This window comes from Haliotis cracherodii, unplaced genomic scaffold, assembly GCF_022045235.1.
Source record: "Haliotis cracherodii isolate W230 unplaced genomic scaffold, xgHalCrac1.p SCAF_14, whole genome shotgun sequence".
Classification (NCBI taxonomy): domain Eukaryota; kingdom Metazoa; phylum Mollusca; class Gastropoda; order Lepetellida; family Haliotidae; genus Haliotis; species Haliotis cracherodii.
This window is the reverse complement of record NW_027266269.1, coordinates 23,223,539-23,250,835: the sequence shown is the minus strand read 5'-3', so window position 1 is coordinate 23,250,835 and position 27,297 is coordinate 23,223,539. Positions and strand designations below refer to the sequence as shown.

The 27,297-nt window shown below is 38.3% G+C and overlaps 1 protein-coding gene across 1 annotated transcript; it reads left to right on the top strand.

Moving 5' to 3' along the window:
* The first annotated feature begins 20,336 nt into the window (after window positions 1-20,336).
* LOC139460305 (putative uncharacterized protein DDB_G0290521) lies at window positions 20,337-25,807 on the top strand. The gene is made up of 3 exons (XM_071241797.1): window positions 20,337-20,367; window positions 24,278-24,964; window positions 25,770-25,807. The coding sequence occupies exons 1-3, from the start codon at window positions 20,337-20,339 to the stop codon at window positions 25,805-25,807; spliced, it is 756 nt and encodes a 251-aa protein (XP_071097898.1).
* Window positions 25,808-27,297: the final 1,490 nt, after the last annotated feature.

Genomic DNA, 27,297 nt, shown 5'->3' with positions numbered 1-27,297 from the left:
AACACCCTTAACAACCTTCAACCATAAGTCTATCCTAAGTGTAAATAATATTTAAGTCAGGTGTAAGTGAATTTTGGAGCACAGAATTTGATAAAAAAAACTATCAAATAACTCATCTAATTCATTCAAGTATTCCCTGCGATGAATTGTTTCATGTTTGAACGTTTGATTGAATGATTTCATATATGACAGGAAGAATATTGTATATTTGAATGTAAGTACGAATGTGGTTTAAGCCCAAGCTGTTTTGATTTGTTTCATGCGTTTGTAATGATAATAGTTATTTGAGTTGTAGTTACTTCAGGATAAATGTCGTATATTGTTTACACAGTTTTTTAGGTACGATTGGTACAGCTGGCTTGTCGGAGCTAACGACGTCGTGTGGACCTTAGTGTCATACATCGGTCAGGAATAGTATTGTTTTGCAATCTGGTATATGTTTATGTGACACTAGTCACATAGTATCACATCTATTTCGTTTTACATGTGTATTGCATTAATACATCTGTGATTGTACCATTTATATTTAATTTGAATGTATGAGTTAACCAAGGAGTTATCGCCCCTTGTTAATTGCCATACAGCCTATCATTCATATTTCGCCTAATTTGTGTAATGGACTGTTTTGAAGCCTCAAGTATACTGTATAACGCTGTATTTACTGGATGGTATATCTTTTCAGGGTGTGTTATCAGACACCTGGAATAAAACGTTCTAACCCCGTAACCAGTTTCTTGGATCTTTGTTTACCTCCACACTAAATGGGTTAAATACAAAAAATGGCATTGTAACCGAGAAATTGGAAAGTTTGTTTTGAATAAATATCTTGATTACTATTATATCTCCATATTACAGAAATATCACGTTTGATAGTAATCGGTAAATCGGTCGCAATTGAAGGAGGTATGAAGTATGAAGTGATGGGAACTGATGTGACACGAGAAGAGAACTTACACCTTCAATATACAGACAGGTTTAGTGTCAGGAACTGATGTGGCACGAGAAGAGAACTTAGACCTACCATACACAGACAGGTCTAGTCGCAGGAACTGATGTGACACGAGAAGAGAACTTACACCTTCAATATACAGAAAGGTTTAGTGTCAGGAACTGATGTGAGACGAGAAGAGAACTTAGACCTTCCATACACAGACAGGTCTAGTCGCAGGAACTGATGTGAGACGAGAAGAGATCTTACACCTTTAATATACAGAAAGGTTTAGTGTCAGGAACTGATGTGACACGAGAAGAGAACTTAGACCTTCCATACACAGACAGGTCTAGTCGCAGGAACTGATGTGAGACGAGAAGAGAACTTACACCTTCAATATACAGACAGGTTTAGTGTCAGGAACTGATGTGACACGAGAAGAGAACTTAGACCTTCAATATACAGACAGGTTTAGTGGCAGGACAGGTAGGATGTAGTTAATCTTTTGCAGATAATCCCCTTTTCTAAATAATCAAACTATTTCTTTTGTTCTCTGTTGTGTTCACAACAGAGAATCATTCACTTTCTTTGAATAACAAACAAATTAGATCGCTGTTGATGATAATATCCGTTTCTATAATATGTAATAGTGAGTGAGTGAGTCAAGATTTAACGTCACATCGGCACTATTTCAGCCATACCGTGACGAGATAAAGTTAAACATTGACCTCAAACATATTTAGTGTCCGAAGAACAGTTTAATAACTAGGCTATCACAGGTTTGAAGTAAAAATAGTTTGAGAACACGTAAAAGATTAAACTGTCAGTGCCAAACACAATATAAAAAAGGGCTACAGAATGCCAGCAACGAAATATTTACTGATCGTGAGGACTTAGGATACTTTCTCCAGCAGGATTGACACCACCCCTTCAGCTGCTGGCTATGATATGCCATTCTAGCTATCATTTAAAAGAACAAATATGTTACAATTAAACCAAGGTAGGAATAACATACTTTGAAAGACATGGACTGACAATACCCTCTCAGGGGGACAATAGGTTTACACGTCTTCAAACCCCGTCAAAGTCACAGCCATTAACAATCTCAGTTAATGACAATACATTACAAATTAATAAGAAACACATATTTACATCAACATATATCAATAAGTTCTATTTCTGTTAAAACACCAATAATTTAATGAGAGCTAATATAGTTAAAAAGGTCCTTTAGCGATGAAACTTTGAAATATTGATCCTTTGTGGTGGAAAAAAAAACCAACTCAGTCAAGCAGGACATGCTTGACCGTGATTTTATGATCACAAGGGATACAGAATGGAGGATCCTCACCTTTCAATAAAAATGGAGGATCCTCACCTATTAATAAATCTTCGTGGTTATATCTGCTGTGGCAAATACGACATCATCCTTTAATGACCTCTTTCAAACCCAAGATTGACAACCCAAGTAGGTCAAACCGATATTTGGCTTGATTTTATGTAACTTATTGATACCTACTTGGTTGTCCCACTTCTCTTACATGAGATCTCGGATCTCGGATCTAATCACAGATTTGTAATCAATGTATGGGATAAGAAGTGGTGTCACAGATGTACAGCAGCAGCAGCCATTGTATTTCCTTTTATGCCCTAATGACTGGGCAACCAACAAAAGACGATGTCGTATTGGCCAGTTGAAAGATCATTATACAGTTCTAAAATATTTAATATGATTGGATGGTTAGAATAGACATTTTTCAGTGCCTTATGATTATATAATTTTTGCATGCAGACTGTCGTTGAATGTATACCAAGGCTTTAAGTGAGTGAGTGAGTACCGTCGCATCGGTATTATTTCAGCCATATAGCCAAGTTAATATGTTTACAATTGAGTCATTTATGCAAAGGTATATTTAAAAACAATTTATGAAACATATCTGAGCATATCAATATTATGTATACAATTTTAAAACACGGGCGATAGGCTACCAGTCACCAAAGCTAGGCCACCTCGCTGGGGATCATGGGGACTTACATTACCTATGCTTCCTGCATGATTTACGTCATCACTTTAGCTAAGGGTGGTTGTGCATAATACTAGCCAATATTAAAAAGTAATTAGCAATGAGTTGGCTTAAAAACACTGGTTGATAATAGTGACATCGATTATGATAAGATTACGTGTCCCACAGGGCACAATAATTTTACGATACCTTAACCTCCTCGACAGAGCCTTCAATAATGTCAGTTCATATTACCATCACACCAAATTAAAAAGCAAAAGCAAGCATTTAATTATCTACAAACATATCTAAAATTTATTATACAGACCAATTTCTTTCAAATAGCTGATAATGAAATGCCCGCTGACACAGGAAAAGAGATCTTTCAGTTTTACGCTTTGATGATGTGAATTCCTTGCGATTGCAAAGTCGCCAAGGCTTATTAGGATAGTATTGGCCTCAGCAGTGAAAATAGAGCTATGGTCTGGTATTCTTGATGATAAATAGTTTGATTCAACAACAGACGCTCATGCTACTTTGCCACCATCATAGAAGATTAACCGGTGAGTGTCGTATTTATTGCTTAATTGTATATACAGTAAACTACGATTATAACAAACTCAAAGGGATCATTCTATTTTATTCGTTATAACCAGTGTTGGTTATAAGTTGGTTTGTTTGTTTGTTGTGTTACGCCACACTCAGCAATAATCCAGCAATATGACGGTTATGTGTAAATAATTAAATCTGGATCAGACAATCCAGTGATTGATACCATGAGCATCGATCCACGCAATTGGGATCGATGACATGTTTCAACCAAATCAGCGTGCCTGACCACCCCATCTGTTAGTCGTCTCTTACGACAAGCAAAGTCGCCTTTAACGGCAAGCATGGGTTGCGGAACACCTATCCTAACATGGATCTTCACGGGACTGGTTATAAGTATATATATATATATATATATATATATATAAACTGGCCGGGCTAAAAAATAAGTTCGTTAGATCGATCAGTTTGTTATAAACGTGTTCGGTATAATTTCTGTTCATATTCTAGTTTGTTCGTGTCAGATTTTATACAACGGGTTAGGGAAACGTCTACTTCTTGCCTCACCAGCTGCCAGGGAGGAATAAACAAGAGATGATATGGAGAGATAATATCTGGATCTATATTAGCATCAATGATAAGTGATTTGATCCGAATTCCAAGAAGGGGAACCAGCTTTGGATTCCCCAGAAACAGTTCTTCATAAAGGGGATGAAAAACGGAGTCATAGGCAGGATTGGAATGTACTTTAGTGATATATTGAAAAGACAATTTAATTCGGCGTTGTTTCAAAGAAGGTTCATTAGCTTCGACATGGAGGCTGTTAACAGAAGTTCTAAAGCACCGAGGCATAGTCTTCGTCCTTGATGGTGGATTGAGTTTAGTTTTTTTAAATGACACTTGCAAGCTCCAGCATACGTAATGATTTATATAAGTGAATGGGAGTTGTTTGATTCCCTCCCCACTTAGCATTCGAGACGACTTTCAACAAATAAAGGGCCTTCAGGCATTTTGTCTTTAAATAGATAATATGTTGGCAAAAACGTCAAATGGTAGTCGAAAATCAAATAAAAGAAAATGCGCTTTTTTTACAACCTTAATTGGAGTGCCATCTAAAAAGAGCTCTGGGTCTGTATGTGGATTATATTTCCGACAGAAATGTATACAATTAGTCTTCGTCTGTGACAACTTCAATCCATTCTCAAGACCCCATTTATGAATTTTATTAAGACACAACTGTACTTGTCTTTCAATGGTATGCAGTATCATGAGCTTATGTTGAAGCAGGGTGTAGCTCATGCGGTGAAAATACTTCATAATAATGTTCGCCGTTAATAATAAGAATAATAACATTTAACTTTTTTTTCATTATATATGTTTGAATCACAACTCCCAGCCCAAAAGTGTTCCGCTACGCGTACAAACCAATTGTCGTGCGATGTAATGTGTAGAATGTGCCAGTCCAGGATCATCTCACCTGTTGTGCACATACAAACCCGTGACTTGTTCGACACGTTTGTGCCAGGACAGCTCTTGCCTCGCATATATTAACTTGTCCACAACTACAATATAAAGGAAAAGAAGCAGCAGAACACGTTCCTGATACATGAAGCATACAAATACATGAAATAAGATTAATTATCAACTGAGGAATTGTTATACAGATATATATGTTTGAAATGAGAAGTAATGGGTGAGATGAAAGGGAAAAAGCGTGTTACTGGTGTGGTTGTGTGAATGAAAAGAGGATGTAGCAACTAAATTCAGCTGAAACATGGATTGTTTCCCTTTGTTTAGTGCATGGGAAGAGCAAAGACTGAATAATACACTAATAATGTGCCTTGCACTATTAAACCAGGAAGAGTAGCTTCCCTTTGACCCTGGACCACAAAAACAGGGGGAGAAGGCCCCTTGAATTGGAATAATGTAAGATTACCAAAATAATGCATTTTATTAGTTAGCAATAAACTTAAATATGTTCCAGTTGCAATATATAAATATGTGTTCGAGTTATCATTGAATATGCATAAATTATTATTTGAAATAAAGTCTTCAAGAAGTTTCCCTCTATTATTGTTAGCAACGGAACTTCCCTACAGAGGGTTATGACAATTAATTCACCCATGACGATACAGGGCTTAGGGAGATGGTCAAATATATCCTAAAGATCGGACTGCTGAAGATACAAGGAACAAAATGTGAAGGTTATTTATAAACTGAGACAGGCAGCAACAGCCTGAAGGTTGCAGTTTAGTGGAATAGAATTGTAGATAATGCCCTAACTCACCAAAATGGAAGCACCGCCAATAGCTTTATCACCGGGTGGTGAAAAGAATGAAAAGAATTATACTGACGCATTTCAAATTTATCTTTTTGTTTTATGATATGTTTCTTGTAAACTAAATGCTGACGTTTTGAAAATCTTATGATAATAATTGTACTTCATGAGAATTGTTCCAAAGTACTCTGCAATTCCACTGAATTAAATTGGGAGATTGGCTAATGGAGGTTCTACAAGGGATATTTTACGTGTACTTGAGGAGGATGGACTCCTACTTCTGAGTTCTGAAGATAGCGTCACTTTTAACTCCTGGGCAAAGGTGATTGGAGATTGTTGTCTATGATTTAGATGCTTTCTTTGTTTTTGTTTTGACAATTCAACATATATATTATCCTCAACAGTTGGTTGGATAACTTCAGGTTGTAACTGACTCACTGTCTGAGACGAAGATGTTGCCACATTGGACTGACTGTCAGAAGTAGTAGGCATAGCACCAGTTTGCACTGGCTGGTCTGACGTCCAAGTCAGATCAATTTATTAGGATACATAAACAGTTGGGTTTTTTAAGACAGCAGCTGAGTTGGTGGTAGTTGGTGAGTGTTTAGTTGGAGTCTGGCTGAGAATATGATTTTTAGCTTCAAAGAAGGAAGTATCGTTTTCGTATTTCAACTCGAGAAATTTTGATTGTAACTGCCACTCAGGGCATGACTTTGAAGATGATAGATGTGCACCATCCCAATTTGCGCATTTAAGATCTTCACTGTATTCGGAGCCTTGGTGATCCTCACTACAACGATGACAACATGGGGCATGATGGCAAGATTCAGAACCTTGTCCAAACCTTTGACAGGTGCAATATCGGAGTGGATTGGAGACATACACCTCCACTCCGATATTAAAATAACCAGCTTTAATTGATTGGGGCTCAGTACATGTAGCAAAAGTAAACAAGTACGTATTGCTTGGTTCTATGCTACCATCATGTTTCTTGAAAGTGAAGCGCTTGACAGAAGTAACATTTTGATCTGTAATTTCAACAACTATCTCCTCCTTAGACATGTCAGCTAGACAAGGGCTCTGTCTCTAACAATGCTTTTACTGGATTTGAGTGTTTTGTGCGCTGAGACAGCAACACTGACGTTTCCAAACTGTTTTTGTTGTAATAAAAGGATTGTTGTAAGGCACACACCCACAGGGAGTGAGCCGCCTCGGAGATGTGGAACGTTTTTGACTTCTCCACAAATAGACTGAATTGTCTTTGATATTAGAATAGGATTGAGCTTGAGCGGGTCTCCATCAGAAGATTCGATGACGATCAACCCTGCCCAAGTTTCTTGTTGTTTAGAACTGATGCTAGAACATCTTCATTAAATGAAAGATGATCAGCCTCTAGCCGACTCCTTTTGTCATTTCTAATGGAACCAGTGTGTGTGTGAGCTATGATGTAGGTAATACGATTCAGCTACCCACCCACCATTGGAGTGTCTACAAGGACGGTGCTGCAGTTGAAGCCAGGCTGCAACACCAGGATTAAATACAACGCGAATAGCTATATTTGTCTACCAAAAGAAATGTCCAGCTGGTTCGGTACATGCCAGAACATTGGAGACATATAGAATTCGGAGGTTGACATCACAAGATTGGCCAATGAGTAAAAATGCAACCGCCTTCGGGGATAAGACGCTAGGCAATACTTAGATTTGCATTAGTAGATAATCATATTTCAGCATTAAAAATTGTTTGATATATTTCCAAAGTGACACTTTTCCATGCACGGGACATGGCTTGACTAGCCGATTGAAAGAATCGGTCCAATTCTACCACCCGTCTTGGTCAAGTAAGGGTCCAAGTGGTGTGTTGGGCAAAAGGGACACCAGTTCTTGGTTCCAGTGCCCTCAGCCACGACACTCCGTCCTCCACCTAATGAGGTGCGCAGAACACGGCAAACGTCTTTCCAGATCTGCACGACCTTTACGACCAGCAATGGGGTGCTGAGGACACATTCTACCCCAGGTCTGCACGGGGGGAAGAGCGATTAGCGCTACCCAGAACTCACTGTGTGGAGGTTGCTCTTCATAAGTGACTATAATCTGTAAATAAATTGGTTTTGAATAATAATCTGATATTTGATGATCGTCCCCAATATTCCAAGCTCTGTACAACACATGTACAAAATATAATTCTTGTTGTAGTGTTTGGGCATGCCTATAAGTTATTATAGTATAACCAAAATAAGAATCATGCGTACAGCAATGATAAAAGTGATTTATTGGTTATGTAATGACGAAGGTTGGTTCAACATTTGCAGTCCCTAGGTGATGAATAGATAATAAAAAGTACAGAAGTACAATCAAGAATACAAGCAATTAGTGTCAGAAGGTCCGTAGGGATTCCGGGGATACATATAGGTTTCCTGCAACCTATGCTTGCCAGATTCCGTTACTTGGTTAATTGTTATTGTTTGTTTGTCTGTCTTGTATTGTCTTGTATTCGGGGAGGGTGGGGTAGCCTTGTATTCTGGAATTGTGGGGTAGCGTTGTATTCTGGAGCTGTGGGGTAGTCTTGTATTCTGGAACTGTTGGGCAGTCTTGTATTCTGGAACTGTTGGGCAGTCTTCTATTTTGGGATGGTGGGGTAGCCTTGTATTCTGGGATGGTGGGGTAGCCTTGTATTCTGGAACTGTGGGGTAGCCTTGTATTCTGGAACTGTGGGGTAGCTTTGTATTCTGGAACTGTGGGGAAGTCCTGTATTCTGGAACTGTGGGGTAGCCTTGTATTCTGGAACTGTGGGGCAGTCTTGTATTCTGGGATGGTGGGGAAGTCTTGTATTCTGGAACTGTGGGGAAGTCTTGTATTCTGGAATTGTGGGGTAGCCTTGTATTCTGGAACTGTGGGACAGTCTTTTATTCTGGGATGGTGGGGTAGCCTTGTATTCTGGAACTGTGGGGTAGTCTTGTATACTGGAACTGTGGGGTAGTCTTGTATTCTGGAACTGTGGGGTAGTCTTGTATTCTGGAACTGTGGGGTAGCCTTGTATTCTGGAACTGTGGGGTAGTCTTGTATTCTGGGATGGTGGGGTAGCCTTGTATTCTGGAACTGGGGGGTAGTCTTGTATTCTGGAACTGTGGGGTAGCCTTGTATTCTGGAACTGTGGGGTAGTCTTGTATTCTGGAACTTTGGGGTAGCCTTGTATTCTGGGATGGTGGGGTATAGTCTTTTATTTTTGGATGGTGGGGGTAGTTATGTATTCTCCGTTTGTTGGGTTGTCTTGTATTTGGGGACGGGCTGGTTGTTCTCCCCAATCACACACTAAAGGGATCACACGTTTCTAAAGGGAACGGTAACGCTATCTTCATTCGTTAAAATATATATTGTAAATTGAACCGTCCACAGTTCCGTTACTTTACAACGGGCGATTTTCGAAACGCCCTATATTGTTGATGATATCGTTTTACCAACGATGATGCCGTTCCATTACATTGAGTCCTAACACCAATTTTGATCCATCTTTCATTTAAACTGCCATCGCATAAGCAATAAAATTATATGCTGCATGATATTGCACAGTATTGAAGATAATGGCGTGGTTGAGGAAAGGCAGAAACCCACAAGCATGGTCTGTTGCTGATGAATTCAAACTCTGGAGGTTGGTAAGGAAATCCACAAGCATGGTCTGTTGCTGATGAATTCAAACTCTGGAGGTTGGTAAGGAAATCCACAAGCATGGTCTGTTGCTGATGAATTCGAACTCAGGAGGTTGGTAAGGAAACCCACAAGCATGGTCTGTTGCTGATGGATTCAAACTCAGGAGGTTGGTAAGGAAATTCACAAGCATGGTCTATTGCTGAATTCAAACTCAGGAGGTTGGTAAGAAAACCCACAAGCACCGTCTGTTGCTGATGAATTCAAACTCATGAGGTTGGTAAGGAAATTCACAAGCATGGTCTGTTGCTGAATTCAAACTCAGGAGGTTGGTAAGGAAACCCAGAAGCATGGTCTGTTGCTGATGAGTGTCACGTCTGTTTATACTGGTATATGCACCTCATATACATACTGCAACTGAGAGTGTCATGTCTTTTTATTCTGGTATATACACCTCCTATTCTTCCTCCAACTGAGAGTGTCACGTCTGTTTATACTGATATATGCACCTCATATACATCCTGCAATAGAGAGTGTCACATATGTTTATTCTGGTATATACACCTCATATATATCCTGCAACTGAGAGTTTAACATATGTTTATTCTGGTATATACACCTCATGTACATGCTGCAACTGAGAGTGTCACGTCTGTTTATACTGGTATATACACCTCATATACATCCTGCAACTGAGAGGGTCATGTCTGTTTATTCTGATATATACACCTCATATACATCCTGCAACAGAGAGTGTCACGTCTGTTTATACTGGTATATGCACCTCATATACATACTGCAACTGAGAGTGTCATTTCTTTTTATTCTGGTATATACACCTCCTATTCTTCCTCCAACTGAGAGTGTCACGTCTGTTTATACTGGTATATGCACCTCATATACATCCTTTAACAGAGAGTGTCACATATGTTTATTCTGGTATATACACCTCATATATATCCTGCAACTGAGAGTTTAACATCTCTTTATTCTGGTATATACACCTCATATACATCCTGCAACTGAGAGTGTCACGTCTGTTTATACTGGTATATACACCTCATATACATCCTGCAACTGAGAGGGTCATGTCTGTTTATTCTGATATATACACCTCATATACATCCTGCAACAGAGAGTGTCACGTCTGTTTATACTGGTATATGCACCTCATATACATACTGCAACTGAGAGTGTCATTTCTTTTTATTCTGGTATATACACCTCCTATTCTTCCTCCAACTGAGAGTGTCACGTCTGTTTATACTGGTATATGCACCTCATATACATCCTTTAACAGAGAGTGTCACATATGTTTATTCTGGTATATACACCTCATATATATCCTGCAACTGAGAGTTTAACATCTCTTTATTCTGGTATATACACCTCATATACATCCTGCAAATGAGAGTGTCACGTCTGTTTATTGTGGTGTATATACCCCGTGTACATCCTGCAACTGAGAGTTTCACATATGTTTATTCTGGTATATACACCTCATATATATCCTGCAACTGAGAGTATCACGTCTGTTTATTGTGGTGTATATACCCCATGTACATCCTGCAACTGAGAGTGTCACGTCTGTTTATTCTGCTATATACACCTCATATACATCCTGCAACTGAGAGTGTCACATTTGTTTATTCTGGTATGTACACCTCATGTACATCCTGCAACTGAGAGTGTCACGTCTGTTTATTCTGGTATATACACCTCATATATATCCTGCAACTGAGAGTATCACGTCTGTTTATTGTGGTATATACACCTCATATACATCCTGCAGCTGAGAGTGTCACATTTGTTTATTCTGGTATGTACACCTCATGTACATCCTGCAACTGAGAGTATCACGTCTGTTTATTGTGGTGTATATACCCCATGTACATCCTGCAACTGAGAGTGTCACGTCTGTTTATTCTGCTATATACACCTCATATACATCCTGCAACTGAGAGTGTCACATTTGTTTATTCTGGTATGTACACCTCATGTACATCCTGCAACTGAGAGTGTCACGTCTGTTTATTCTGGTATATACACCTCATATATATCCTGCAACTGAGAGTGTCACGTCTGTTTATTCTGCTATATACACCTCATATACATCCTGCAACTGAGAGTGTCACATTTGTTTATTCTGGTATGTACACCTCATGTACATCCTGCAACTGAGAGTGTCACGTCTGTTTATTCCGGTATATACACCTCATATACATCCTGCAACTGACAGTGTCACGTCTGTTTATACTGGTACATACACCTCATATACATCCTGCAATTGAGAGTGTCATGTCTGTTTATTCTGCTATATACACCTCATATACATCCTGCAACAGAGAGTGTCACATATGTTTATTCTGGTATATACACTTCATTTACATCCTGCAACTGAGAGTGTCACGTCTGTTTATTCTGGTATATACGCATCATATACACCCTGCAACTTACTGTTGTACGTCTGTTTATTCGGGAATATGTTTTAACCAGATTTATTTTTCAATGAAATGGATCAGCAAACAAGCCATTAGCTCATCTTTATGTCATCAATAATTTGTCATTCAATTGTAAACATTGTCAAGTTCGAAAATGACTTCCGATCGGAACATCGCCAGAGAAGGGAAATCGCAGTGTTCTGTTGCACGCCACTTCAACGTCTACCATAGCACCATTTGCCGCCTTTGTGACCGATACACACAGTTCAATTCCACTGCAGACGTCCGAGAACCGGCCGACCAAGAGTTACCACCCCTGCACAGTATCGCTACTTCATCGCAATGTCACAGCTGCGTAGACTACATGACGCATCCCTGGTTTGAGGAGGATATCGGACCAGACTGTCAGGAACCATCTTTTCGAGGCTGGAATCCGGCCCGGAAGACCAGTTATCTTCCCTGTTTTGCAACAGATCCATCGACAGCGACGCTTGCATTGGTGCTATACCTTAGAGCCTTGGAATTTGAGAAACTGGACACGAGTGTGTGGTTAGCGATAAATCGCGATTTCTTCTTTACCGGCGTGTTTATCGTCGTCGAAAATGAGCGTTTTGCCCCACATTGTGTACGTGAATTTGACAATTTCGGTGGCGGTAGTGTAATGGTGTGGGGGCCCTATCCTACACCACGAGATCTGACTTATTGTGGTTCAGGAATATTTGAGAGCAAATCGCATCATGAATCAAATTCTTCAACCTCACCTTCTTCCAATCATTGACCGCCAGAGGGAGCTATTTGAACAGAACAACGCTCCACCGCACACAGCTCATATCACGGTAGACTACCTTCATAATGCCAGGATCAACAGCTTGCCCTGGTCGTCGAGATCTCCAGTTATGAACCCAATCCAACACCTTCGGGATGAACTCGATCGACGTGTACGTCAACCTTGTTAACAATTAACGTGATGTCAAATCCTTTATCATAAGTACATTTTTGTCTAATAAATAATGCAACTGGAGCGAGAAATCTAGATCAAACTACATATAATTACTTAAATATAGCGAGCAAAACGAGATACATTAGTATCAAGCTTATCTCTAGATGAGACGCTTCAAGTATTGATTTCCCCTTTATCTGTCAGACACTGAATCTACCTCTGTTATTTGGAAATGTTTAAGGCACCTTAACTCCTATGACGGAAAACACTTAAGCAACCGATCTTTTGAAATGAATACATTTAAATTCACAACAAATTATTAATGGTTGTATGTTGAGAAAAGACTATTGGAGGAAAGAATATTTGCGTTGACGTGTGACACCCAGTACACAAACTTCATCCTGTATGGGTACAGCAATAGAAAATCTGAACAAATCATATACTAGTACATAAGACCGTTGCGTTTCTTGGAGTAAGTGTTGAATGTCATTGCTGCGTGTTTGTCTCTGAGACGATGGTATTTAGCAACATCATATGTCTGTTCTATCAGCTACTGGTGTTATGTGTTCTCACAGTGGGCGCAGACATGTACAATGGTATTCTGGTGCATTTTGGAAGGAATTTTAGTCCAGGAAAGATTGATGACGGGGGCAGAGTTGAAATTACCCTCCCGTCCTCAAGACTTCGCTGTTTCGCTACGTGCGCCCGTGATCCCAACTGTTCCAAGTGCGTCCGTTATGACAATGATGGAACGGTTGAAGCAGCTTTCAAGAAGGTGTTGAGAAGTTCGCACCCTCATGCCGACGAGTATGTTCTTAAATGTGGTAAGTTAAACATCTATGATAAATACAATAAGTTTTCATCACCATTTCATCGCATCAGTCAGATCCTGTGCCTACATGTGTCTAATTTTCAAGATCAGTTCATCACATCCCATGGGGTCTGATGAAGATTGTACCTTTTTATATCGTTTTTTAATTATTATTTTATTTCTTTTTGGCGTATATAAACATTAAGTTTACATAATATAGTTTATATTCAATCTTAAGTACATACACGTTACAAAGTATATCTATGGATACTAACACAAACAATTATTCCAGTGTTCGGATGGCAAAACATCTTTGTTGAAATTGTGTCAGTTCATGGGTTTATGTGAAAAGATGGTGACAGAGTTGCCAAAATTCCATGAACTGTGTGTATTTACATTGTTAATATAATATATATCTGTTCATGTAATATGAGTTGGGGATTTGGTAGGGAGTGGAAAATGTTGGATTTGAATATGTTTTGCTTTGTTATAATATGATTTAAAACATCATTTCATTTTTCTTGATATCCTAATAAAATTGTCAGTTTTGAAACTTCTAGGTCTATTCCAGGTCTGTCTTTAATCCATTTTGCAAGGTTGTTACAGGCATGTTTTACAATTTCACAATTAAAGAACATGTGCATTAAGGTGTGTTTTTCTCCTTTACAAAAATTGCAAAGACATGCTTCTTTACATTCCATTGTGTACAGCAACCTGTTTGTTGGTATAAGTCTATGAATAATACTGTACTGGAACCATTCTTATTTTGAGGACAGGTTATTTCTCTGGGCCTACGATTAATCATTTGACAATCTTTTCCCGTCATGTTAACCCCCTGGATGCCATTTGGACATATATGTCCCTACACAAAACGCAGTTGCTGTGCCAGAGGGACATGTATGTCCTTCTGAAACATCATGTTAAATGAATTGAAATACAATATTTTTGGATTACCCCAAGCCCATAGCAATTGCAACATCGCAAAAAGTAGTAAATTTCCAACACATCTGTGTCATATTCACAACTCTAATGTCAATAAATAATACACATGGAGTTAGTCAAATTCCCCTTGTTTACACTTTCGTTCAAATGTGCCGCCAGTGAAGTATTTTTTCATTTCGACAAATTGCACCGACTGATTGAAAATCCACATGTGAAGGAATGTTTGAAACCTTCATAAATATTTTGGTTAAAAGTTTGAAATGATAAAATATCTACGCATGTATGTAATAATTAGCTAATGAAACCCACTAAATGCCCAGTTTATAGATGGTGAATGGAGTGTATATTTTTGCTTCACAGTATTTGTCTCGTTCATCACATTGAGTATCAAAGCGTATTCAAAAACATTCATACAGCAATATATACCTACTGACATCTGTGAAAAAAAACAGTCTGTGTGCAAATGTGCCACTTCTCATATTCATCCGTATACTAAGAAATTACATTAATGCTTCCTAAACCTCAAATTCTGCAAAAACACAGAAAAGGTACCTCAACTTCTTCGCCAAAACTTTAAACAAAATGGCGACCGAAGTTGAAGGTCGCTTAGCGGTACTTTTCATAAGAGAAAAAAAGTCGAAAGCATGTCTCCCAGAAGAAACGAAAACGCACATGATAAAGTTTGACACACCCTTTTTGGTCTGTGTTGTTCATGTTTTGTGACTGATCATATGTAAGTCACGTTTTCGTATGTTTAAAGAGGCGTGCCAATTTATTAAAAGACGTTGAAAAGTAGGTTGGTAACAACGGCATATAGACTTTATGCAGTGTCGAATATATGTATAGTTTATTGGTTATATAAATATACTGAAATAAATTAAAAACTTCACAATCCTAAAATTTTAACATTTTTACCAGTTATCATTGTGGGCCCTTATTGTGTATTTAAACAGTAATGGCCACGTATTGTATAACACCCGTTTTTGTGTAGCTGAATCGATCAAAATCATGTGCACAGCACTATAGTTGCAAAAGAGGTTTTTCACATGCAACTGGTCAAGTGGCCATAATACCGCACTTGTTTTCAGCCATACTTGTTAGCAGTCATTAACAAAAAAAAGAAAAACACAAGAAAACCAAAGTCTTTACGGCCATTTGTAATGCCATTCCTTTCAAATGTGCAACGTGAACGTGACATCGGCATGTTGCAGACGGGAACGTCCGTAGCTGAAGTCGCAAGGACGATTGGTTGTAGTCGACGGATTGTTTATGATTTACAGACGCGTCTACAGCAAAGGGGTTCCACCGCTGATCGCCCTCGGCCAGGTCGACCACGTGTGACGTCACATGCTGGGGATCGTCAGATTGTCTTACGTCACCTCCGTACCCGATTTTTGACGGCTACATCAACCAGAAATGAACTGTTTAAGGGTAGACTGAGTGCGCCAACTGTTCGAAACCGTCTGAGAACTGCTCACCTTCAAGCACGACGGCCATACTGACTCAATTACACAGACGTCAACGTCAATTGTGGGCACAGCGACACTTACGATGGACTCAAGTCGTCTTCAGTGATGAATCCCGATTTAATCTTCGATTTGCTGATGGTAGGGCGAGGGTGTCGAGGCGCCGTCATGTTGTATACAGGAAGTTGACAGATTTCGAGGCGGAAGTGTCATGATGTGGGGTGCTTTCTGTGGCAATGCACGTTCCAGGCTTCTTGTCATCCGTGGCAACCTCAAAGCTGCTGCTTACCGCGACCAGGTACTGGCACCAGAACTTCTGCCTTTTATGGCAGCACATGGACCCGGTTTGATCTTCCAACACGACAATGCCAGACCCCACACAGCAATTTTGACAAGGAATTTCCTTCAGAATGCGGGAATCAACGTCATGGACTGGCTCTGCGCACTCTCCAGAACCAACCACAGAATTTGCAAGATCTTGGCACCATTTTGCAGCAACAATGGCATCGTCTTCCCAATCATGTGTTCCCAAGCATCACAAGGTCCATGCGGAGGCGTTGTGTGGCAGTTGTCAACGCACATGGTGGCCATACACGCTACTGAACGTGTGTGCCATCAGATTCTCGTGCTTGTGACTTATGATTTAAACTGTTGATGTTACTACCGAATACCGTAGGTGCTTGGAACAAATTATGGTTACCACCGTTAATTAAAATCCTTCTTTGGACATCAATGATTACAAATTACCTATCTGATACATTTGTCCGTTGTGTATCATATATTAGATTACTTTAAAAAATGTGGAGATTTTAATTTGACTCAGTATATATAAACAAGAACTATGTGATGTTGAATTATGAACGTGTAAGGGTCAGCTAAAATTACTTGAATACCGGCTTCCGCTTAAGCTATTCATTACCTCGGTCTAAACGAGTTCGTCTGTCTAAATATATATAGCTAGCTCTTTGACAGTAAAATTCATTACTAAATTATTAAATTAATAATCTATCATTTAATTTCAGTATGTAAATTTGGTATTCATACGGTTTGTTATTGTTAAATATCTTATTATTATTGCAAGACTCTTTTTTTTTATTTCACGAATACAAATGAAGCTGTTACGGTTATCGGTTTTCGGTTTCAATCATCCACCATATCGGAGTTGGCTAGAGCGGCAAATTTCGGATTGTTCGTCTGGAACGAAATACCGTGACCCGCGACCTTTGACATGCCACGTCACAGAGGTTACAGGTGCCCGAGTAAAACAAAACAAAGTTCGATGTTGTAATCACCAACAGTGTTAAGTATGACATCCATCCATTTATCGAATCAGCGCGATGAACACAAATGAAATATAAAAAACGTTCGCTTCCCGCCGAGAGCATGAATATTCATAGGGATAAAAATAGCCCCATGTGACAGACGACTACATTGCGATCGAAGCTGCCCATCAGGCATCAATCATGTCAGCGGTGGGTCCAGGAGACGACGATGATTTGAGGGGGTCGGACCGAATAGGACATATCAGTCGATTCTCTCGAGTCCGACTTCGAGTCCCAGGAAGAGATAAGCGGTAAGTAACATTAATTCATTTTCAGCAAATTGAGTATGTGTACTGTCAGTGTCAACATGGTCAAAGCAGTGGCGGGAATATGAATTTGTTATGTTGTTGCAATTTTCGTAATTGTAGGCTAGATCTACTCGTGACAGTTGTGATGTTTCCAATGTTAAAAATATCTACCATACCATGATAGTCATAGTAGAAACAGCCAACTTCCTTGTTTAGTATTTCATGAAATATGAATCTTAGAAATGATTTGAAAGAAAGGCTCTCATGGTAGTGAAGTTTTAACATGTCTACATGTGGCCTACACGTACGTTTGCTAAAGTGCAGTTATATTAATGGGAAAATGTCTTTGTTAAAAATTTAAATTATCTTGGAGGACACACTAGTTCACACTTTTGACCTGAAGCCATATTTTTAAAGGAGTATAATGTGTCACTCCTCAGAAATCTAATTCTAAAAGGTCTAACTTATTTTGAAATATTAAAAATAAATGAATATGTTTCATACATTTAAATGTTAAATGTTATAGATATATCATTAAGGATGTAGATTAACATTTATTACAACTTACTAAGGAGATAGGGGAGTGGCATTGCACCTAGTGACTGTTGTCCTTGCGCCAAATGGGTTGGGGGGTCAGCGCATTGAACAAATGTTCCCACACCGGGCAAGTAGCCCGGAGCTATGGCCATTTTTTTATGAAAATGTACCATCATTGTAAAGCTTTCGATTTTAGTTCTAACCCTGGAAATGTTTGCGTCATGATTACACAATTGTTTCCAAGTGACTGCTCAATGAAGCCCTTCATTTTTCATTAATAAATTCATGTGGAGCACATATAATTATCCTTATCTTATCTTTATATAGCAGTAATGAAGAGGAAGTCTTTCAACATGTTCAATCTATTCCCAACTAAAAAGGTCACAGGTTATACATATTAATTACAATCAAAATATTAGTCTTGATGAAAATAAAGTTGCCACATGATTATTGATACTGTGTTGTACAGGGTCTGAAATAGTTCCTTCAATAAACTAAATATATGCCTATAGGTCTATATGTATATATATATATATATATAATATATTCATATTTTAATTAAATTTAAGATTGATACCAAACATAAAGTACATTGGAGAAAGGACAAACTTACATGAAACAATTTGCAAAATGTGTGTATCCAAGGGAGGTATTAAAGGACATAAAGAAATTATCTCCCCTTGATCAATAATATAACATGAGTCAGCAGTTGCTGAGTTCCAATTTTGATAAGAAACATCCATGAAAATCTGCAAATGCAGCGATAGAAACTAACATTTTAGTCCACTAGTTTATATGTTATAATGATAACGTATAGTAAAACGCTATAAATTTGGCAAATTTCTACTAGTCCTTATGATACCTTAACTATTCGACTGTTTTGCAAGGACAATAGGACGAGTGCCACTTTCTATTGCTCTACTGCACAAAAATATATAATCAGGACAATGACATGGATATTAATACCAGCTCACTTATCCGGAGACAAATTTCCAAATCTTCCCTTTGTTTTAACAGTACAAGGGAATTTTACCCTGTCTTGTAAAGTATTATAGTGCAAACCCTTCATTTTGATTTCGGTGTTAAGCATCACATAAAAAAATACTAAAGAGGCAAACATAAAAAAGCTAAACATGTCCTCACAATTGTGATTGCATTAATTGATCTGCAATCTCTGAATTCTTATGCTTTAATTTTCAACCACGTCATAATACAATATTATTTGAAAGGTTGTAAATTTCTGGATATTTGAATTTTGATAATACAGTTATACTCTGTCTAGGATATCGTCTGTGAAGTGGAATGATTCATACATGCTTTTTCCATGCTCCTATGTTATTTGAATTCAGGAACACACCACACATATCTATCTTTTAAGAAGGAGTCCTTTCCCTTAGCACTTTTATATGTGATTGAAAGAAATTATTAATAAGAAGCATTGTTTCAAATTTCAGATCACGAGGAAAATAACACTGATGAGATTGAAGAAGAGGCAGGGCCCAAACCGATGGTCCGTGGCCCCTGGCTGCCCATGCTGGACATGGACAGCTTTGACCTCGGCAACATCAATTGAGGAGATCAATTTTGATTATGCTTTGAACATTTCATGACAAAAAATCACATATACATCCAACTGACTGTAATAAATGTTAGCTAATACAGTTCCTTTTGGGTTTGTGATCAGTGGCTCCATGTCTTTAATACTGCTTGATGGTCACTCAGTGGCTGATGATGTTAACAGGGAGGGAAATGGAAATCGGGAAAAAATGACCAGATCGCAACGTTAGAATCTTTGATGAATCAATGCGTTTATCATCTACAAATTACGACAGATTTCAGACCATCACTGGAACACTCAGCTGTGCTTACAGAATTATGTTTAACTGAACTTACTATCTCGTTTGCTGTCCAAGATGTTATGATAAATCCAAAATCCCAAACACCGCTGAACACGGTCGACGACATTTTGAAATATTCAAAACAAAAGCTGTCGACAACACAAAAGGCATTTTCGTATTGTTTCTGCTTCATGTGATTTTTTTATTGTTCTGTGTTTGTATTATCGTTATTAGTTAAATATGAAAATAAAACAACGTTATTTAGAATTCATAAAGATACCAGACTAACTCGTTCATTCGTCTGTATGCAAATTTCGTCGACGTGCAAATGGACATGTCCGCCATCGCCCGGTAGGAGTATTTTCAGTGAACTGATTTATAATTACATGAGCCGTGAGGAATACTTTTCGGTGCCAGGTAAGTAAAAATATGCCATGCATAAGGGCATGTTCTTTCCAGATTACCTAGTACGATTTTCTAACTAAATAATGAATACAGGCCGAAAAGAACAATGATTTATTGCAATGAAGAAAACACAACACCGCGTAAAACTTTTACTTTGAAATGCGGTTTCGTTCTCTTCTTTCTAAAAGTACGTAATTTTAAATTTCATAGTTAAAGTTACACATTACATTTTATATGAGCATGTAAGTACTAAACCACAGATTTTAGGGATAAGATTTCATTCCTCACTTATAAATAGTTTATTCATTAATATGCATTTTCCGACATGATATGCAAACGATAACGTTATTTACGGACAAAATGGCGTCACACATATTTGAACAAATTCGTAATCGACGATTTCGCGGACGATTTTCCACGGAGATGTTTCATTTTCAACACGGTAATGGTGAAACAAACAGGCTTTTGCATAATGTTTTTGGTTTTTACATTAGTGGAGATTTACAACCTGGCAAGACGCACAAAGTATCCAGTGTGCAATGTCAACAAAAAAAGGGCCGTCATGGACATTTTGTAAAAAATTGCATAATCAATACGTTTGTCGAGCTATAAACTACTGGTAATGACGTTAATGCTTTACAAGATCTACATCGGCAGTTAGGGAAATGGTTGTACTGCTATAGTGTGAAATTTGAAAATTGTGGGTTTTACCGTTGTTACGTTACGTTGTTTTTAGACGAAGGTGTGCAGTTTCCAGAACGTCACTCTCAAATAAACTCGGCACAGCGATAGCACACAGGCTATTTTTAGGTGGCAGCCAGAGGGTTAAAAGGGCAATATCTAGTTCCCATCTTTGCATGTATTTTTGGGATATCATATTGTTTGGGACCTTATTTAATATTTTTAAATATTTCATAAAATATTCTACACAGCCCCGCCCCCATTCTCCAAATGTGGTTTTAAGAGCAGATGTGACTTAGATGTGTTTGAAATATTCTTACACTTGAGATTTTATTTTATTGCTTGAAAAAGACTAGAATATTCAAGAAAATGTATTTTACAGTCCTATATCTGTTTTAGGTCTAAGAGATCTAGAAGATGTTCACTCTCTTCTATCAAATCGTTTATAAGATAATACCTTTCCCCGAGTAATGTTCCCTCTTCTTATATTCATATTAGCCAATAAAAGTTGGGATAATATATCTTTTTCTTCGTAGAATTTCCTTTTTTTTTCTTTTAAGCTATAATGCAAACAGAACATCTTTCCAGAATACATTGGTATCATTTATAATCTTTTCATGATCAGAAATATAAAATTTGGTGCTTTTGCAGAAAATCAATTTGTGTTGGACTTGTATTATTAATCTAAAGACTGGTAAGTTTAGAGTGTGGATGTGAATGGAAGAAACGTTTAGTCCAAGATATCTTTTGAGCAGTGATTGTAATTTTAATATCAGGCACTCTGTTACCACCCTCTTCATAAGGGTTTATCATAAGGGTATTTCTTCTGACTTTAATTTGTCTGGTTTATTTTTCCATATAAAACGAAAGTAAAGTGTTTCGAGTTTTAGTATTCTTTCACTTGTATTAGGTAGGTTTCAGAAAATGGTGGATTAATTTTGGTAAAATGTTTTAGTGCTGTAATTCTACATAATGGGATCAGGTCACGTGTTAACCAAGAGTGCTTGATGATTTTTTTTAATTTTAAGTTTGTCTGCCAAATTGTGAGTAAAAATAGTACCGAAGAGAGTAAAAGAATTTTTGGACCAATCTAAATGCCAACTTTTGGACAGTTTTATCACAGAAGCATTGTAAGCATGCATTTTGCTTCTTATTTTTTAAGCCCGAAAAAGATGCATATGATTGAAGAGTTGTCATTGTGTTTTGGAGACTATGTTCAGTTCCATTTAATATGAGAGATGTATCGTCTGCGAATTGAAAAATGAGATATTCTATCTAATCAATACTTATTCTGTATGTTTTTTTTATTAGTGAGTAGCACCATTGCCAAAATGTAAGCCCATAACAAGAATATATTAAAAATAAAGGATCACCTTGTCTACATCCTCTTGTTACTTTATAGAAATTCTGAAGCCAAACCGTTAACAAAAACAGTAGATTAAATAACGTGATAGAAGGTTGTTACCCATTGCTTATCTGAAGGTCCAAATTAACAAAAGTCAAAACTTCGTAAATGAGATCCCAATCTAATGAATCGAAAGCCTTTTCAAAGTCTTAGTAGTTTCAATGCATTCAGTAAAGTCCATGATATCGTAAATTAATCAAGACGCAGTGCATTCTCCAATGCATCGTTATGACAGAAAACCTCTTTGATCCTCGTTTAATTATTGTTGGCTGTTTTCTAATTCTATTTGCCATTGTAACAGATGCTAGCTTACAAGAAACATTTAACAGTGAAATTGGTCTCCATTTTCAAGTGCTGCTTGGTTTGTCTTTTTTAGGGACGTATGTTATTAGACCCTGCTTTTGACAAACAGATAATTCTCCTCTTTTGAAACCTTGGTTCAATGATCGTATCAGATATTTATGCAAATCTAGACATATAGATTTGTAGAATTCTACAGTAAATCCATCAGGACCCGAACTTTTTTCATTTTTCATAATTTTTAAAGACTTCCTTCCATTGTAACGCATTGCTAAGGCCGAACTGTTGTGATGTGCTTAGTTGTGGAATATTAAGGTCTTACGTTTACGTTTTGCATGTCTGTTTCGTGTACAAATGCTTGTAATAACTCTGAGTTTCGTTGATGATATCTTTTGTTTCAGTAATGGTATGTCTGTTCTTTGTTTTTAGCTCAGCTATACCCTTGTTCAGAGATTTTTTTTTTCTGAGAGTAAGATAAATTTCGTTGGATTTTAGCCCCCATTCCCCCCGTGATCGCGTGATTATTCCTCCTGTTTTTATATAAATCATTTCTTCCATTTCGATGTTTTCCTCTTTAAGTTTCAACAATATTTCATTTTTCTATATCATTTGAGGTACCTACATTGATTTGAAATTCTTCGAAATGTTTTTGTATATAAGTCCTTTTTGTATAGTTTGACCTCTTACCATCAACAGTAGTCTATATTAAATCTGGCATTGCTTTGTTCATCGACACCTTTTTCATTATGGTCTATTGTTTTATTCATTATTTCTTTAGGTTTGAAAATGGGTGTCCTGCAGCCAATATATACTTTCGCATTTTGAAAAACATTTTAGATATTGTCAACTACTAATAATCTTACATAATTGTGTCTTGCCATGTGAACTGCTGAGAGTATGTTGTGTACACTGTATATTCTGTAACAAGAAAGGGATGAAAAAACAAGGTAGTAGGAAACAGATAGGAAGCAAAACATACATTTACTCACAGGTTAATATGGTCTGCCATGATGTGGAGTTGGTGTTGCCAAGAGTCTGACATTTCTTCACATGATATAATTTTGGACACAAGGAAACATGCGACGTAGTTGATTTCCTATAGTTAAGTGGAGGTTTGCTGAGGGTGGGGTGTTCAGTTGGTTGGCTGGTTGGTTTCTTGTTTAACGCTATATGACGACGGTCTGTAACTAATCGAGTCTGAATCAGACGATCCAGTGATTAATATCATGAGCATCGATCCACGCAATTGGAATCGAGGGCCTGCATCAACCTAGTCAGCGAGCTTGACCACCCGATTCCGTTATTGCTACTTACAACAAGCATATTTTTTTTATTATGTTAAGCTTTTAATTTGTTTAAGAAAGCAGGTTTGCTATTCATATTAATATCTGTGTGAGTCATAATGCGTGCATTTTTCACAACCTGAGACAAAAATATTTTCGAAGTTTTTTCTGAAACAAATATTTTTCAAATACAAATCACTACCCCTACCATCTCCAGATGATCAGTCACTGATGTTGTTTCTTGAATCCACAGGGTACACCGACAAATCTGCACCACCCACACAGGACACCGGCAAATCTGCTTCACCCACACAGGACATCAACAAATCTCCACCACCCACACAGGACACCGACAAATCTGCTTCACCCACACAGGGCATCAACAAATCTCCACCACCCATACAGGACACGGACAAATCTGTACCACCCACACAGGACATCAACAAATCTCCATCACCCACACAGGACACCAACAAATCTCCACCACCCACACAGGACACCAACAAATCTCAACTACCCACACAGGACATCAACAAATCTCCACCGCCCACACAGGACATCCACAAATCACCACCACCCACACAGGACATCAACGAATCTCCACCGCCCACACAGGACACCGACAAATCTCCACAACCCACACAGGATATCAACAAATCTCCACCACCCACACAGGACATCAACAAATCTACACCACCCACACAGGACATCGACGAATCTACACCACCGACACATAATGTCCATAAATCTCCTGAGCTCCAAGACAAAGACTCATCAACCCTGCAGAACGAGAAACCTGCTGGAAACGTATTGGAGACAGGCCCGTCCAGTGAGGGACTAAGAAAAGAGGGATCCGTTTCACAACAGGCAGAGCCCGGGACTGAGGCTTTGGAAAACCGAATGACAACGATTTCCACTGAGACAACAATCACGGAAGCAAGTAGGTTTATAAACACGATCAATGTTATGTAAAATGCGCATATAACTTAGCAATTTGGTCAAGGAATCACCCATAATAATTTGTTGGTTATATTTGGTGTCTGAATATACCAACACGACTGTCACAGTTGCATTTTCCTAATGAACAACGCAATAGACAAACCTCGCTCTTTCGTGCATGTTGGAAAGGGACCAACAGTAAACGGGTCTCCGCCTAAACATGCTCGCGGATGTACATTTTTGCACGTCATCTGTTCATCTGTGTTTAATTTTCAGTCGTCGTATAAATATTAAGTTACTAATTTCAAAGTTTTTTATCCTAAATATATATATTCAAAAGATTCATGTATGTATATGTTACCCAGGTCACAATCGCTCAGATTGACAACTGAAAAAAAAAAAAAATTGGGGTCACATCAGTTTATGTTTCATAAAACATGGCTGACAAAGATACATTAGCCAATGACGTAAGCGCATTCAATTTGACAGTGCGCTAAGCGGCACAAATTTCAGAGGACTGACAGAGTGATTTCCCTTAGACCGTGGACGAGACACTCAATATGTATTTACTTACACCCTTGAAAACACGGAATATATTACACAGGGGATGCAAACTTTAACTAAAAGGGTGAAAAGTACTATATACAACACCCTCCCCCCATAAAAAAATGACCCAAAATTCTTAAACAACGGACCAAACTGGGTACATAATATAAGGTAATGAGAATACAACATAAAGTTTTTACACCTGCTTTGAACTACTAATGTGACACATAAGTTATGAACATATCTGTTAACCTTCAAAGGTAGTGCAGCACCTGACTTCATAAAAGACTTAATCTGATGGATAACTGACATTGCCATGTGGCCAATAGGCAATACAAAACCCTCAGTATAGTATATAACTACAATATTGGTAGATGTGCAATACACATACACATAATGTTCATTCACAACATATGACGCAAACTTGCATTGCTAACTATATCTCTGATATATGCACAAATATTACTAGCTAGCATCTGACTAATCATGATAATCTGCATGTGCAGACAGCTCATTCCTGTTTCTCGAGTTATTTACATGGAACACTGGATAGCTGATCTGTACCATATAGGGTACATCGCTGGTCTGTGACAATTCAGTTTGCTGGACAGAACCACATAAATCTTGCTGCTGGTGACATGGTTACGCGCACAGGTTGCAATTGGATATTTCTTCGAGCATATCTTGGATTGTCAGAATATTTGGTGTTCTCCTGATGCGTCTACGTTGTCCAAGCCTTTCAACTTCCTCTTCATCATCTGCCAGTTCAGAGTCACTTACTGTTTCACTCAGCCTATCTAGTTTTACAGGCCCTTCAGACGCATTAACGTCTGACCGTGTTCCATGTTCAGTTTCTGATGTTGACAAGTTGTTTTCTTCTTCAGTTTCCCTTCCAGATGCAACTTGTTTGGAATGCTCCTCCTTCTGTTCATCTGACTCACTGCCAACATGTGATGATTTACCATCATTATCTGATCCCGAGGGTGTGCCACAAACTGCCATGTTGTCTGGGTTAGAACTGTCACTGCTACCTTTTGACTGGTCGTCAAACAGGCTTCTTTTCTGGTATAGTTTCCTAGGTTTAAGCTTTGGTGCTGTGACAGATTCTTCAACCGGCAAACCGTCACACGGCAATAGCCAGTTCCTATATGGAACAGCTTATTTCGAGCGATTCCATCTGCAGCTTCCAGTTCATATACAGGTGTAACGTCTGACATTCTTCTGACTACAACATGGATCCTTGATTCCCAATATCCTCGTAACTTTCTTGGACCTCCACGTTCAGATAAGTTTCTGACAAGTACTCGATCACCTGGTTGTAGAACAGAACCTCTCACTTTTCGATCATAGTTCCTTTTCCCTTCGATAGGGCACTTATCTGCACTCTTGCTTGCCATCTCGTAAGCTTCCTTCATGCAGTATTTCCATTTTTCCACATACTTTCTTGGATCCCTACTTTCTTCATCTGGGTCCAGACCGAACATAAGGTCTGTAGGCAATCTGGGTGATCTACCAAATAGAAGGTAGAACGGAGAAAAACTGGTGGACTGATGGCGGTGCAGTTGTAAGCATGAACTACTTTGTTCACATGATCCTTCCAGTTGCTCTTCATTTCCTGTGGTAGTGTTCGAAGCATTCCCAACAGTGTTCTGTTTAGTCTCTCAACTTGACCATTTCCTTGTGGATGGTATGGACATGTGCGTGAGCGAGCCATACTACAATACTTCTGAAGATGGTGGAATAGTTCATTCTCAAATTCCTTACCTTGGTCATGATGAAGTTTCTCCG